At 41.4% G+C, this 13,276-nt stretch overlaps 1 protein-coding gene across 1 annotated transcript in view; it reads left to right on the forward strand.

Moving 5' to 3' along the window:
- TRIO (trio Rho guanine nucleotide exchange factor) overlaps positions 1-13,276 on the forward strand; it is a 255,876-nt gene that overhangs the window by 143,540 nt on the left and 99,060 nt on the right. The window contains exons 16-20 of the mRNA XM_010571449.1: positions 2,326-2,445; positions 3,928-4,119; positions 5,338-5,487; positions 8,343-8,457; positions 13,067-13,182. Of these exons, the coding sequence (XP_010569751.1) occupies positions 2,326-2,445; positions 3,928-4,119; positions 5,338-5,487; positions 8,343-8,457; positions 13,067-13,182 (693 nt within the window). The remainder of the gene's footprint in view (positions 1-2,325; positions 2,446-3,927; positions 4,120-5,337; positions 5,488-8,342; positions 8,458-13,066; positions 13,183-13,276) is intronic.

The following is a 13,276-nucleotide window of genomic DNA, read 5'->3' on the forward strand; positions in this document are numbered from 1 at the left end:
CAATATCAGGGGAAAAGAAAAACCAACTTGTTAGCTATTTATTGTGCAGGCAGAAGTGAGAAAACCTGCATTACTAATACAGCAGTATTGCAGTCTAGATAAGCGTAAGACAGAAGGTGAGGTGGTGATGCAAATTTGAGGAAATGAATGTTGTGTCAAGATGGCTAGACCTCAGTTGCTTCAAGCTGTTAAAGATATGTTAGAGTGTACTTTGGATGTAGACCAGACGTGCCTTTTGTTTTGAAGGATTTGTGTTTTAATAGGTCCTTCTTCTGGTTTCCGCCCATGTTTTCAGTCTATGACTAGAGTCACATCATCCTGATTCCCTTAATAATAACCTGGCACAGTAACATTAATGGTAATGTCACATGTGGATCACTAGAAGAGACTATTTAGCGTTAAGAGCTAATTGTGCTTTGGTACTTAATAAGTTTCGAGAGCTAACTGTGATTTGGTAGTTAATATATTTATTACCAGTGGTTAAAGGTCTAAAATCAATTAGTAGGAAAAGGTTAGAGAAGGTATGCTTAAACTGGTTATTTTCGAATCAACTGGCCCAAAGGAATTCACCCTAGAATACCTAGACAACTGCCTGAAATAATGTCATAGACATTAGTGCTTATCTACCCAAACTTCTGGAGATTGGATGAGGTTCTGGAGGCCTGGAATTCAACATCTGCTTCTCAAAGGTGGGAAAGGATTAGCTGAGGGAGGATTATAGGTCAGCTAGTTTAACATAATTCCCAGGAAAAATATTTAAACAAGTAGATTATTAAACCTGAACAGTGACAGGGAGAGGAGAAAAGGCTAACGTAGATTCATTAGGCATAGCTTCCCGTTGATAAATCCTGTTTCTTCCTGACAGGTCTTCTGGGTAGAGGTGAAAAAGCAGATGACATAGATCTTCCTTCTATTAAAGCTTTTAAAATAGTTTAGTTCAATCTATCCTGCCCTAGCTTACTATGAGAATGTCATATGAGACTACGTTACCATGAATGATAACTTGCTGGAAAACCATACTCAGTAACAGAAGTTATTAAGAGACTTACTGGATTGGAAAAGAGATTTCAGAATTTTTAAAAAAATCTGTAGAAGTCTGTATTTGGATAATGGTTCATGTTTTCAGTCAGAAAATCTACATGTTAGAGTAGAGGTTACGCTTTTAAATATGAAGATAAAGGCAAAAGATGCTGGGAAAGGGATTTGAGTTCATCAGAAGACACTGGATTACAGCTCAGAATTATCTTGAGGTATGGGAGAATTGCACTGCAAGTAGGATGTGAATTTTATTAGTGACAAATACAGAGCATGATGTACTGGCAGGAATAATCAGCTGAACAAATACAGCACGGGGTAATTACTGGCTGGGCAGCAGTTCCATAGAAAAGTTGTATAGACGACAGTGAATAACGTGAATTATGTCCAGCTTTACTCAGTATTTGAAAAATTTTGACTGAAGTCATGGTTATCAACTGGAGAGAGCTCGTAAAAGAGCAGTGAGAAAAATAAGGCAGCTAACTTCACATGGGAGAGATTTAAGAGGCTGTGGTCAACAAGAGAAGAGGAATCTAGAGGAGGGAGTTGGGTAATGTTCTTTATGGAGACAGGAGAGGAAAAAACAGAGCTAGTGTCTCCTTGTTGTGGGCAGGAGAAATTAAATGAGCCGAAATTAAAGCAAGAGAGATTTGAGTGTTAGACATCAGAAAGAAGACTTAGGGTGATAAAAATATCTGGTGAAAGTGTGGGATTGGAGTCTTGAGTAAGGAACAAGGCACAGATCTTTTGGGAGGGGGTCTTAAGGTTGCATGTTCCTGCAGTTGGTAAGGGACGCAGTAGGTGGCCCTGTGTCAAAGAAGGCACATTCTGAAAACCAAAAATCTTTAAGCAATTAGAAGACACTCAATGGTCACATTTTTCTCAACATTAGTATTCAAAATTATTTGCTTACTTTTTACTAAGCTGCATGTCCTCAGTTTACATCACTGACACTGGCTCTTAGGCAAATATCGCTTGTAACTTGTTCCTGTTTTCCAGGTGACAGAAATGGTATTCAGAAACACAGCCATGTTCAGAGCATAAACTGAAACCACAAGCATATAGTAGGTGACTGAAAGATATGAGTTGTCACCTAAGTGAATTTACAATGAATGTCATTCGCTGTGTTTATTGAATATATAATTCACTGTACATATATAATTAATAAATTAATTAGTCATCAATTCCAGTACTACATGTGTCCCTAAATGGTTTTTTCCCTAGCCATGATAATTTTCTTGCTGGTTGGCAGTGGAATTGCATATTTCATGGTCTTCTCTTTTGTTACAGGTGTTGGGTTGGATCCGAAATGGAGAGTCCATGTTAAATGCTGGGCTTATCACTGCTAGCTCTTTGCAGGAGGCAGAACAGTTACAGAGGGAGCATGAGCAGTTTCAACATGCAATAGAGGTAAAAGCACCATTTCAGTGACCATAGCCAAGAAGTCCTGTATGACAGTTCATGAGTCTCTCTAAATAGCATTTCTGGGTTCACGCTACAATGTTTTGAGTTTAGGAAAAGTTGTTGAAATCACCTTATGGCAAAGAGATTAAAACACTTACTGGGAAGGTGGGGTTTTTGTTCTTGTTCATTTTGGAGTTGCAATTCCAGATGAACACACCTGCTCAGTACCTTTTTGCATCTTTGTAAAGGGATAGCAGCTCACTGCAATTTTACTGAAAATGGTGTTTCCCTTTGTTAGAATACAATGTATAATGCTAATCGTTAAAGTTAAGAATAAATGGAACAGCAAACATCAGGTTTGTGTATTCTGATATGGTCCTTTAACATTTCCATTTTTGTCTGACAGTAAGTTTCACTGAAATTCGTGTTGGTGGTGTGTCCATCCTCCTGTCGTGACTTCGAACTAAACCTATTGGATTGGTCATATCTCTGCAAAAAATCGGCAGAGATCTTAAGATTGACTGAAATGCAATATTATTCATTTATATGCACTATCAAGGGACTTACAGTGATACTGATTACATATAGCATATGTTTTTTAAGCACTTTTGTTGAAAGAATAACCAGTGTTATGATTATTTGGGAAAACTATTTTCAGAAGTACTCTGTCTTGCAGCAACTCTTTGATGTTTATTTCATGTTCATTTGCTATGCAGTGGAGTTTTATGCTTCCCCTCTTTCTTTTTTTTTTTTTTTTGTCTTTTTACAGTTTACACTATATGTACCCTCATTTTGAGAGCTTTGGTAACTCTTAAGTATAAAAATCATGAGACCTCTAGGTGTTCATCAATTCAAGAATAAACAACTAGGAAGCTTAAATTCTGTGTTTTCTGGGTCATTCTGTACTCAGATATAATAATGCTTATTATTATAGTTAGGGATTCCAGATTTTAGGCAAGTACATGTTTACACAGAGAACTACAGTTAAAAATTTGCTTACAATGAATGGAGAGTTGTCTTTTGTATTGGCCTGCATGCCTGCACCTTCATTTGCTCACCACTGATGTGGAAAAGACCACAGTAAAGCTGTGAGGACAGTAATAACAATCAAGCCAAAATGAGATACATTCTTTCCATGTTCTTTTGCCTCACTATGAAGGGAAAGAAAATCAACCTGAAATTCATAATTATAACAAAGTGTACTGCAACATAGATATGCCATGTGTGCCTTAATGCTAGACAGTGGCTATTGCTTACAAACTGCTAGTCATTGTTGATTTGATGGTAAATCTCTACAGGATTTATTTCCTTTGTATTTGCATAGTGAAGTCATGCAGTGACTAATATTAGACAGTTATTTTTATCTGATGGGTGTTTATGCATGTGTGTAGAAGTGTTACTGATACAGTGGAAATATGAGCCTTTGAGGTCTTCAAGAAAATGAACTGAAGTTCTCCACTGAACTCCTGAATTTCCACCCTTTGTCAGAAAACACATCAAAGTGCCCTGCAGGTTCAGCAGAAGGCAGAGGCAATGCTGCAGGCTAATCACTATGATATGGATATGATCCGGGAGTGTGCAGAGAAGGTTGCTTCCCACTGGCAACAACTGATGCTGAAGATGGAGGACCGTCTCAAGCTTGTGAATGCCTCTGTTGCCTTCTATAAAACTTCTGAACAGGTAAAGAAATGCTACATGATCTGTGTCTGCCTTGGTTAATTCTTCAGTGTGGTATTAAACAGCATTACCTAAAATAATGATTGACTAGGTTTGGTTATATTTACTAACTTGATAACAACTGCAGTTATACAAAAAAATGCAAAGAGCAAATCCTCTTACCAGCTGCCTTAGAAAGAGAAACCATGTGTTGCAGCCTTTCAATATATAAAGAGGTCTTATAAGACAAAGACTTTACCAAGGCCTGTAGTGACAAGACAAGGGGCGATGGTTTTAAACTGAAAGGAGGTAGATTTAGGTTGGGTGTAAAGAGGAAATTTTTTACGATGAGGGTGGTAGGACACTGGAAGAGGTTGCCCAGAGAAGTTGTGGACGCCCCATCCATGGAAGTACTCCAAGTCAGGCTGGATGAGGCTTTGACCAACCTGATCTAGTGAGAGATGTTCCTGGCCATGGTGGTGGTTTGGACTATAGATGATCTTTAAAGGTCCCTTCCAACCTAAACCATTCTATGATAAACGAATAATAGACAAATTGTACTAACTGCTAAGAGATTACAGTGTAATTGGTGTGGCTACACTTGCTTCAATTAAAAAACTTCAAAGAAAGTTCATTACCAAAGTGCAGTGATTATTGGCGAAGACTGAAATTTTCATCTGCCTCTTCTATCACTCTCCCCTTTAATATTCCTCAGATTCTTATTTTCAGTTGAGAAAAGTCTTGTAAAACATTTCCAAGATGAAATATACTGTGCTTAGTTGGATTTCTGTTTGTTTCAAGAGGTTTTGCTTAAACCATAAAAAAGTTACACAGAGGTTTTAATAGAAGAACTTCAGATGGCTAATTCTGGTTTTTGTGTGGGAGTCAGAGAAAAATCAGCTTCATCCTACTTGTCCACAGAACAGTTAGGGGGAAGGTTGGCAGGGTTGCTGCTTCTGCCATCATATCTTAAACCCATCCTGAACTATGCAGTCACAGAGGCAGAGAAAGATGAGCAACTTTAGGGATAGCCTTCTGAGCAAGTCCACGTGAGCAGGCCAGTGCTTTCAAACCTACAGCCAAAGTTTGTTGCCTTCTCTTAAGTCCCAGTCAAAACATGTCTTCTGAGGTATATGGTAAGGTATATGTAAGGGGTAGATTGGTTTTCTGGGTTTTTTGGCTTGAATTTTGAATATTTGTCTTACTGAATTACATTTGAGTTGGATTCCTTTTTCCTGATAGGTGTGCAGCGTGCTGGAAAGCCTGGAGCAAGAATACAAGCGAGAAGAAGACTGGTGTGGGGGAGCAGACAAACTGGGTCCCAACTCTGAAACAGATCATGTTACTCCCATGATAAGCAAACACCTGGAACAGAAGGAGGCGTTCCTGAAGGTAAGGTTTGCCATTTTTTTGTGGTCTTCTGTGTCTTGGAAAGCATGCAGTCAAATGCTCAGTCTTACAGTGCTAAAATGTGTGTGGAAAGCAGCAATGCCCATTCAAGAGCTACAGGTATGTCCCAAACTGCAAAGATGTGTGAAGTGGCACGTTAACTGCTTGTGGCAGTGATTAGGAGAATACTGCCAAGTGCATAAAATTGTAGCCAGTTTTATAAATATATTTCCTGTTGAACTTCAATAGATGTCAGGTCTCCCACTGTGACTGAAGAGGAATTGGAAATCACTGCTTTGAGCAACTGTCATTCTAAAGAACGCTTAAAGGCTGCTGCTTTGGAAGAGAAGTGACAGTCACATGGTGCCATTGCTGCCTGTGCATCAGAGCAGCTTTCAGCTGGTGGGCAGGGACACCTTCCACTAGACCAGGTTGCTCAAAGCCCCGTCCAACCTGGCCTTGAACACTGCCAGGGATGGGGCAGCCACAGCCTCTCTGGGCAACCTGTGCCAGTGCCTCACCGCCCTCGCAGTGAGGAACTTCTTCCTTACATCTACTCTAAATCTACCCTCTTTCAGTTTAAAGCCATTACCCCTCATCCTATCACTACACTCCCTGTTAAAGAGTCCCTCCCCAGCTTCCCTGTAGGCTGCCTTTAGGTACTGGAAGGCTGCTACAAGGTCTCCCCGGAGCCTTCTCTTCTCCAGGCTGAACAACCCCAACTCTCAGCCTGTCTTCATAGGAGAGGTGTTCCAGCCCTCTGATCATCTTGGTGGGCCTCCTCTGGACTCGCTCCAACAGGTCCATGTCCTTCTTATGGTGGGGGCCCCAGAGCTGGACGCAGTACTGCAGGTGGGTCTCACGAGAGCGGAGCAGAGGGGCAGAATCCCCTCCCTCAACCTGCTGGTCACGCTTCTTTTGATGCAGCACGGGATGCGGTTGGCTTTCTGGGCTGCGAGCGCACATTGCTGGGTCGTGTTGAGCTTCTTGTCAACCAAAACAATCAAGTCCTTCTCTGCAGGGCTGATCTCAATCCACTCATTGCCCAGCCTGTATTTGTGCTTGGGATTGCCCTGACCCCTGTGCAGGACCTTGCACTTGGCCTTGTTGAACTTCACAAGGTTTGCACGGGCCCACCTCTCAAGCCAGCTTTCTTGGACCCCTCTTCCCTCCAGGGTTATATCCCTTGGTACTTTGCCAAGCAGATCCCTGAAGAGGCCAAAGTCTGCTCTCTTGAAGTCCCGGGTAGTGAGCTTGCTGTGCACCCTCCTCACTGCTCTAAGGATCTTGAACTCCACCATTTCATGGTCACTGCAGCCAAGGCTGCCCTTGAGCTTCATGTTCCCCCCCAGCCCCTCCTTATTGATGAGAACAAGGTCCAGCATAGCACCTCTCCTCGTTGGCTCCTTTATCACTTGGAGAAGGAAGTTGTCATCAACGCATTCCAGGAACCTCCTGGACTGCTGATGCCCCACTGCGTTGTCCCTCCAACAGACATTGGGGTGGTTGAAGTCCCCCATGAGGACCAGGGCTTGTGAATGTAAGGCTGCTCCTATCTGTCTATAGAAAGAGGGCCTCATTTGCTCGGTCTTCCTGCTCGGGTGGCCCGTAGCAGACCCCCACCATAATGTCACCTGTCCCTGCCCTCCTTTTCATCCTGACCCAGAAGCTCTCAGTTGGCTCCTCATCCATCCCCAGGCGGACCTCTGTGCAGTCCAGCTGGTCATTGACATAGAGGGTGACACCCCCTTCTTGTCTCCCCTCCCTGTCCTTCCTAAAGATCCTGTATCCTTCTATTCCAACGTTCCAGTCATAGAAGCCATCCCACCATGTCTCCGTGATGCCAATAACATCATAGCCCTGCAGGCGTGTGCACACCTCTAACTCTTGTTTATTCCCCATGCGACATGTGCTTGCATAGAGGCATTTAAGCTGGGCTCCTGATGAAGGTGACTTACTGGCCGGAGTGGCTGGAATTCCTTTGTGCTGCTCCTCAGGTGCTCTCCTGCTGACCTGTGATCCCTCTCCAGGCTCTGGGCATCTATTGCTGGCACTGGCATCAAAAACATATTAGCATAGCTCTAAGTATACTGTCAAATAGATCTTTCTGCAGCTGGCATATGAGTTAACAATCTTGGCTTTAAAACAATATGAGAAATGACTTTGTTACTGGACCAAACCATGCTGCCTTTACCTAACCTTTTACAGTAGCCTTTCATGTTCTGCTTATTAAAAATAAGGCAGCCAGCCCATATATAGTACTTGGTGTACATTAAGATGAAGGTGGCAGCTGAGCTGAGTGTTGGCAATACAGTGGCGAGGACTGAAAGCTCTCAAGGCCTTGTCTTAATATTTTAAGGGCGTGTCTTGATATTTTAGCACTTTTGGTTTCACTTCAGTGGAGTGTTTACTTTTTGTTTAAAGTACTGGTGGCTGTTTTGGAATATCTGGGTGAGTATGTAAGCACGTGCACTCTGTTTACGCAATAACTAACTTCAAGTGGCACATGGCACATACACAAAACAAACTTCTCTGAGCTCTGAGTCATGCTGAACGCTCTAGAGCAGGTAATTACTTTTCAGGATCTTCAGATAAAAAGGAATAGCATTTTGTTTGGGGTTTTTGGTTTTTTGCATTTGTTTTTTTTTTCCCCTGACGGATAAGTAAGGATTAACTGCTGTTGGTTGGGAAAACTATTTCAATGGTTGGGTTGGCTTACTATAGAAGGATTTAACAAGTAATGCTTTCTAAAATTGAAGAGGGTGGGAAGTGCACAAAAGGGGGGTGAGGAAGGTCCTTCATCTCTTTCTGGATGTATATTTGCGTCTTCAAATAAAGTAATACTGCTGACTCTCTAGGCTTGCACGCTGGCTCGGAGGAATGCTGATGTCTTCCTGAAATACCTGCACAGGAACAGCGTAAACATGCCAGGGATGGTGACACACATCAAAGCACCTGAACAACAAGTCAAAAGTAAGGGGTTTCTTGTTCTTTTTTTCTCCAGAGAATGTGATCATCATGTGCTATGGTGTGTGTGATGGTGGGGGAGTGAAGCCTGCCCAAGTGGAAAGGGTTCTGTCAGGCTTAACAGGAAATAATTTGAGTTGCTTGCCCACTTTGAAGGAGCTGCAAGTCATTAAATTCTCTTATATCCAAATGGAGTTGCTTTGAATTTATTTATCTCCTGCTTACACCTAATCTTCTTTCAATTTGAGACTCAGATGTGCTGCTTTTGTTGAGAAAATAAGATAGTAAACTTCCGCATGATAATGTCTGGTCTGAAGCCAAATGAGAGCTGATCACTGTAAGCTTACTCAGTGTGTTAGCATGGTGCATTCTGTGAGTTCCTTGGGAGTGCCAGCATGATACAAGATAATCCTTTGAATGATGCCCTTGGGCCCTTCATATAGTTGAATCAGTATTAAGGAACTCCATGAAGTATAGGATAGCTGACATCATGTTTAAGTTAGATGTGTAGATTGGTAGTCGCTGAGGTGAGGCAGGAAAGAACTATGACACAGGGCTTGGCTTTTGCTAGGATTAATTCAGTGTAGTGCAGCTTTAAAGTGTAACATGCACTGTGGGGAATGGAGTAGAGAGAGAAATCTGTAGGGCTTTCAGGGACAAAAGTACAGCAATTAATCGGGTATGCATAACTGATGGGTGAGGTAGGCAGAAAAGAGATCAGAGATTAAAAAATAAATATTGCATTTTACTAATTTATTTGCCAGTCATATTGTGCTCAACGTGTTGTGAAGCTGTGACTGAATGCTTGGGCCATGCTACAGACTCAAAACTGGAGAAGTCTGATTGTCTAATTAATTGCTGTTTGCAGCTACCCGAAGGGGAGTTATGCAGAGGATGGAGCGAAACTCAGGGCAACACAGCAATAAGACCAGAGGAAAAAGTTGCAGCATGGAAAATGAATGGATATAAGCAGAAAGCGTTACAGCAAGAGCGAGAAAGCGCTGAGTAGAGCAGGTAGCCCAGAGAGGTAGTAGGATTTCTGCCCTTGGGAATTTTTAAAACTCAGTTGAACAAGCCCCTGATAAACTTTGGAGTTAGTCCTGTGTTGAAGAGGAGATTGGAACAGATGGCCTCCAGAGGTCACTTCCACTCTAAATTACTTGATGGCTCTATTAGAGAAGAACATGCTCACTGCTTCACTTTACTACAAGGGGAAAACAGTTAAACTTACCCATGTATCTGACAGTACTCAGATTGAAAGTCTCCCTGTGTTGAATTTTTTCTGTTGGAAAGATAATAGGGTATTGGTCGTACTTTTCACTCTGAGGAAATATTTGGATTGTGGCAGTTGAAACTGAGCATGTAGAGCTAAGACAAAAGATTGTTTTTCCTCTGTCCCCAAGGCATCAATGTTTATAGAGCTGTACAAGACAAAATCTCAACACAAATGCTGACAGTATCGATAACTGAAGTGGTGCTGACATTTGTCACTTAACTCTTCTCTTAGTAGTAGACACAGAGAACAAAGCAGAAGCAAGCAGGAAGTTGTAGCTACTGCACTTACTGAGTATAAGAGAAAAAAATTTTAGGGTTATTAGACAAGACTTTTTCAAAATTCAGTTTTGAAATCTGTGTAGAAACAGTCCTTCTGAGAAAGGTAAATGTGTTCAGATGAGGGAAGAGTAGAAAAGTCTCTGCTAATATCCTTAATAATTATATGTCAGAACCATAGTGCTGTGCATGTTCTATGTACATTTAAGATCCTGGATGAATGATACGTGTTTAAAAAGCAGCAAAAAAAGCAACAAAAATCCCCAAGCAGGAAAAAAATAAGCGATGTGCTCTAATGCTTTTTCCCCTATAAGCCATGTAATATATGCTTCTGAGAATTAAACATGAGTCAAGATGAAACCAGCAAGGACTCCTTCCTTTTAGGTCTCAGTGGTATGGGGGTAGCTGACCAAATGATTTAAAAGTTCACTCTGATCTTCCTGTTCAAATACGCATGTAGGGGAAAAAAAAAAATCTCATTTCTAAATAGATAGAGAAAAAGAATAATAGGGTGTTTATTTTAGTTTGGTGAAATAGAGGTTACATGTGTTTTGCTGGACCATTACACGCTCATACTCAGGTGTATGCTTGAAAAAGTGTCAGACTGTGATCAGTATATAAATGAACGCTTTAAAAACTTGAGTAACCCTTGAGTTTCTGCAGAACTGCTGAATGTTTTTCAAAAACCTCATTCAGTGGCATACTTGATCCTTATTCCCAGCTGCAGATTATGGTATCTAGAAAAGCAGTGTCTTAATCTAGGCAAAGTTTAACTAAGCACATGCTTCTTGGGAAACAGGAATCACACTGAACTCTGAGAGGTGTCCTTCTGTCCCTTCATGCCAGTGTAAATAATTTCCTTGACCTGCAGTTAAGAGTATCCAAATACCGTATCAGACACGGTGCCAAAGCTGAATTTCAGGAAGGGGTTGTGGCCTAAAGCTGTGCTGTGGCAGGTGGATTCGGTAGGTGATGATAGCTGTAAGCTCAGGAACCAAGCATCTTCATCTTTGCTTCTGCTGCTAATTTTGCGTGCTTCTTCGTTACCTTTGTCTCCGCTGTACAGGCTGTGACTGAACACAGTGCGGGAACTTGTCTAGTGGTGCTTGTATCTTTGGATAGGTTGATAGAGAGTGCAGGATGCACAGAGACAGCTGAAAGCTCTCCGAGCCTGGAGAATAAGCTGAAGGTTTAGGAAACAATCCTAACAAATGTTGGAATCAAAGGAAAATAACAACAGGGTCTGTAGTTCAGAAGGCTTGCGATAGAGCTGTTTATCCAAACCTGGTATTAAATATTGATGTTCTATAACTTCGAGTATTTTCTAGAATGTTGTTTCTCTTCCTAGTCAGTCCAAGAAATTAATGGCAGTAACATTAACGGTGCCCAGCCAAATATCTCTCACTGGCTTGCCATCTGTATCACGTCCTGACAGAACAAATGCCATTCCAATTAGCTGAATTCACCTTGCTTGCTCTTTGTCAGAACTACCCCGCTTGCATCGCTGTCAAGAGGTCTCATTTTATGTGGTGTGTCCAGTTGAATGTATTGCATTGTATAACGGTAACTGTGTCCCACCTCTCGCCCTGAAATCTGGCGTAGATTCTGAGCAAGCTTTCTGGAGGTGGCATAAGGCAGAAATAAAACGGAGAAAGCAGGTGAGGCTCGGAGCAGATCAGCTCATGGCTTGGCTAAGGGACAGGTCAGTTGAGGCATATTTGAGGGTAGCCTGCCTGGTGGGAAGAAAACCTTGGCCACAGCGACCAGATTCCAACCAAAAACAAGTCCTGGGTGATCTCAGTGCTCTGTGGCAAGTGGGAATACGGCGCTTCCGAGCAGGAGGCTGTTGGCAGCGATGCAGACAGGTTTCCTGATCCTCAGGGTGGTTGTAATGGGTCCCAGATCACTGATAGAGAGAGGTGCTCTCTTTTCCCCTCAGGTTCCCTTTATTTGAGCTTCTCTGTCAAACTGGTTCTCGGAGATGTAAATTTTTGGGATGGAAGGCATGGTGGACGTGGACAGCGGGGCAGGGGAATGCAGAGGAATGCCTTAAGAGACCTAGCGCCTGATAGCCTCCGTTCATAATTACGGAAAATAGCCAGCGGTGGGTATAAGTAGAAAAGTGGGTAAAGTGAGCTTCACACGAAACTGCTAGGATTTCTTTGTTTGGAGAAAAAAAACCCAATAAACATTAAAGAAGCAGAGTTCAGATAAAATCTTCTGCATGTTGTAAGCAGAAGGTCTTTGCTATCCAGGAAGAATTTATAAGCCAGACATGTGGAATTGCAGGTTAGCAGTGGAATTTGGATGCGACTTCTCAGTGGCAGGCAGTTTCTGATACTCAGGAATGGAATAACAAATTGTGGAATTAAGTATTTGATTACCTGGAAATTCTCTCAAGGCTCAATGAACACTCGTATTTGAACAAGTCTACTTATTCAATTATACTGCTGTTGGTTTTGATTTTTTTTTTTTTTTTTTTGCAGGGGAATTACAAACTTAGTAATCGTGTATATTTTTTTTTTATTACTTGGGTTTCTGTACATTTAATATCTGCTTATGTTGCATTTGTTCTTGTAGTGACCTAAGTTTGTTTATTTGTCCATATGTATTAAATTATTAAAATATTTGATAGGAGACTGGTATATTCAGAAAAGTTACTTTTTATTGTGATGAATATGAGATTTTAAGCATGTTGTGATTACTTGTGCATGCTCATTTTTTCTGAGGAAACCCTGTCAAGAACCATATTTATCAGGCTACATTTTCAATTCTGTTATAAGCAGTGGCAGTCCCCCTGTGAAAAATATTTGACAGAAAAAAGGTGTCACTAGTAAGTTTTAATTGCATCTCTAGTTTCTTTAGCCAACATTTCTGTAAATAATAATGAAAAAAGAGCACTGTGTTTCATAAATATCAGGGAAAAGAGCAAAACAAACCGTAACAGCAAGAGTAAGTGTATTGTAAATTCTACAATACAAAGCACTTTATTCTGCTGATTTTTAACGTGATATTTCAAAATTGGTTGTCATAACCTCTGTTGAAACTACTTTGATTTCTTCAGATATCTTGAATGAACTCTTCCAGAGGGAGAACCGTGTGCTGCATTATTGGACCATGCGTAAAAGACGTCTTGATCAATGCCAACAGTATGTGGTGTTTGAAAGAAGTGCCAAACAGGTGAGGGTTTTATATAAAAATCCTCTTCAATGTGATTGAGGCTTGACATACACTGACTTGTCCCACAATAACAAATTTGCCATCAACTTCGGTA

This window comes from Haliaeetus leucocephalus, unplaced genomic scaffold (assembly GCF_000737465.1).
Source record: "Haliaeetus leucocephalus isolate CR32 unplaced genomic scaffold, Haliaeetus_leucocephalus-4.0 Scaffold328, whole genome shotgun sequence".
In the NCBI taxonomy this organism is placed as follows: Eukaryota; Metazoa; Chordata; class Aves; order Accipitriformes; family Accipitridae; genus Haliaeetus; species Haliaeetus leucocephalus.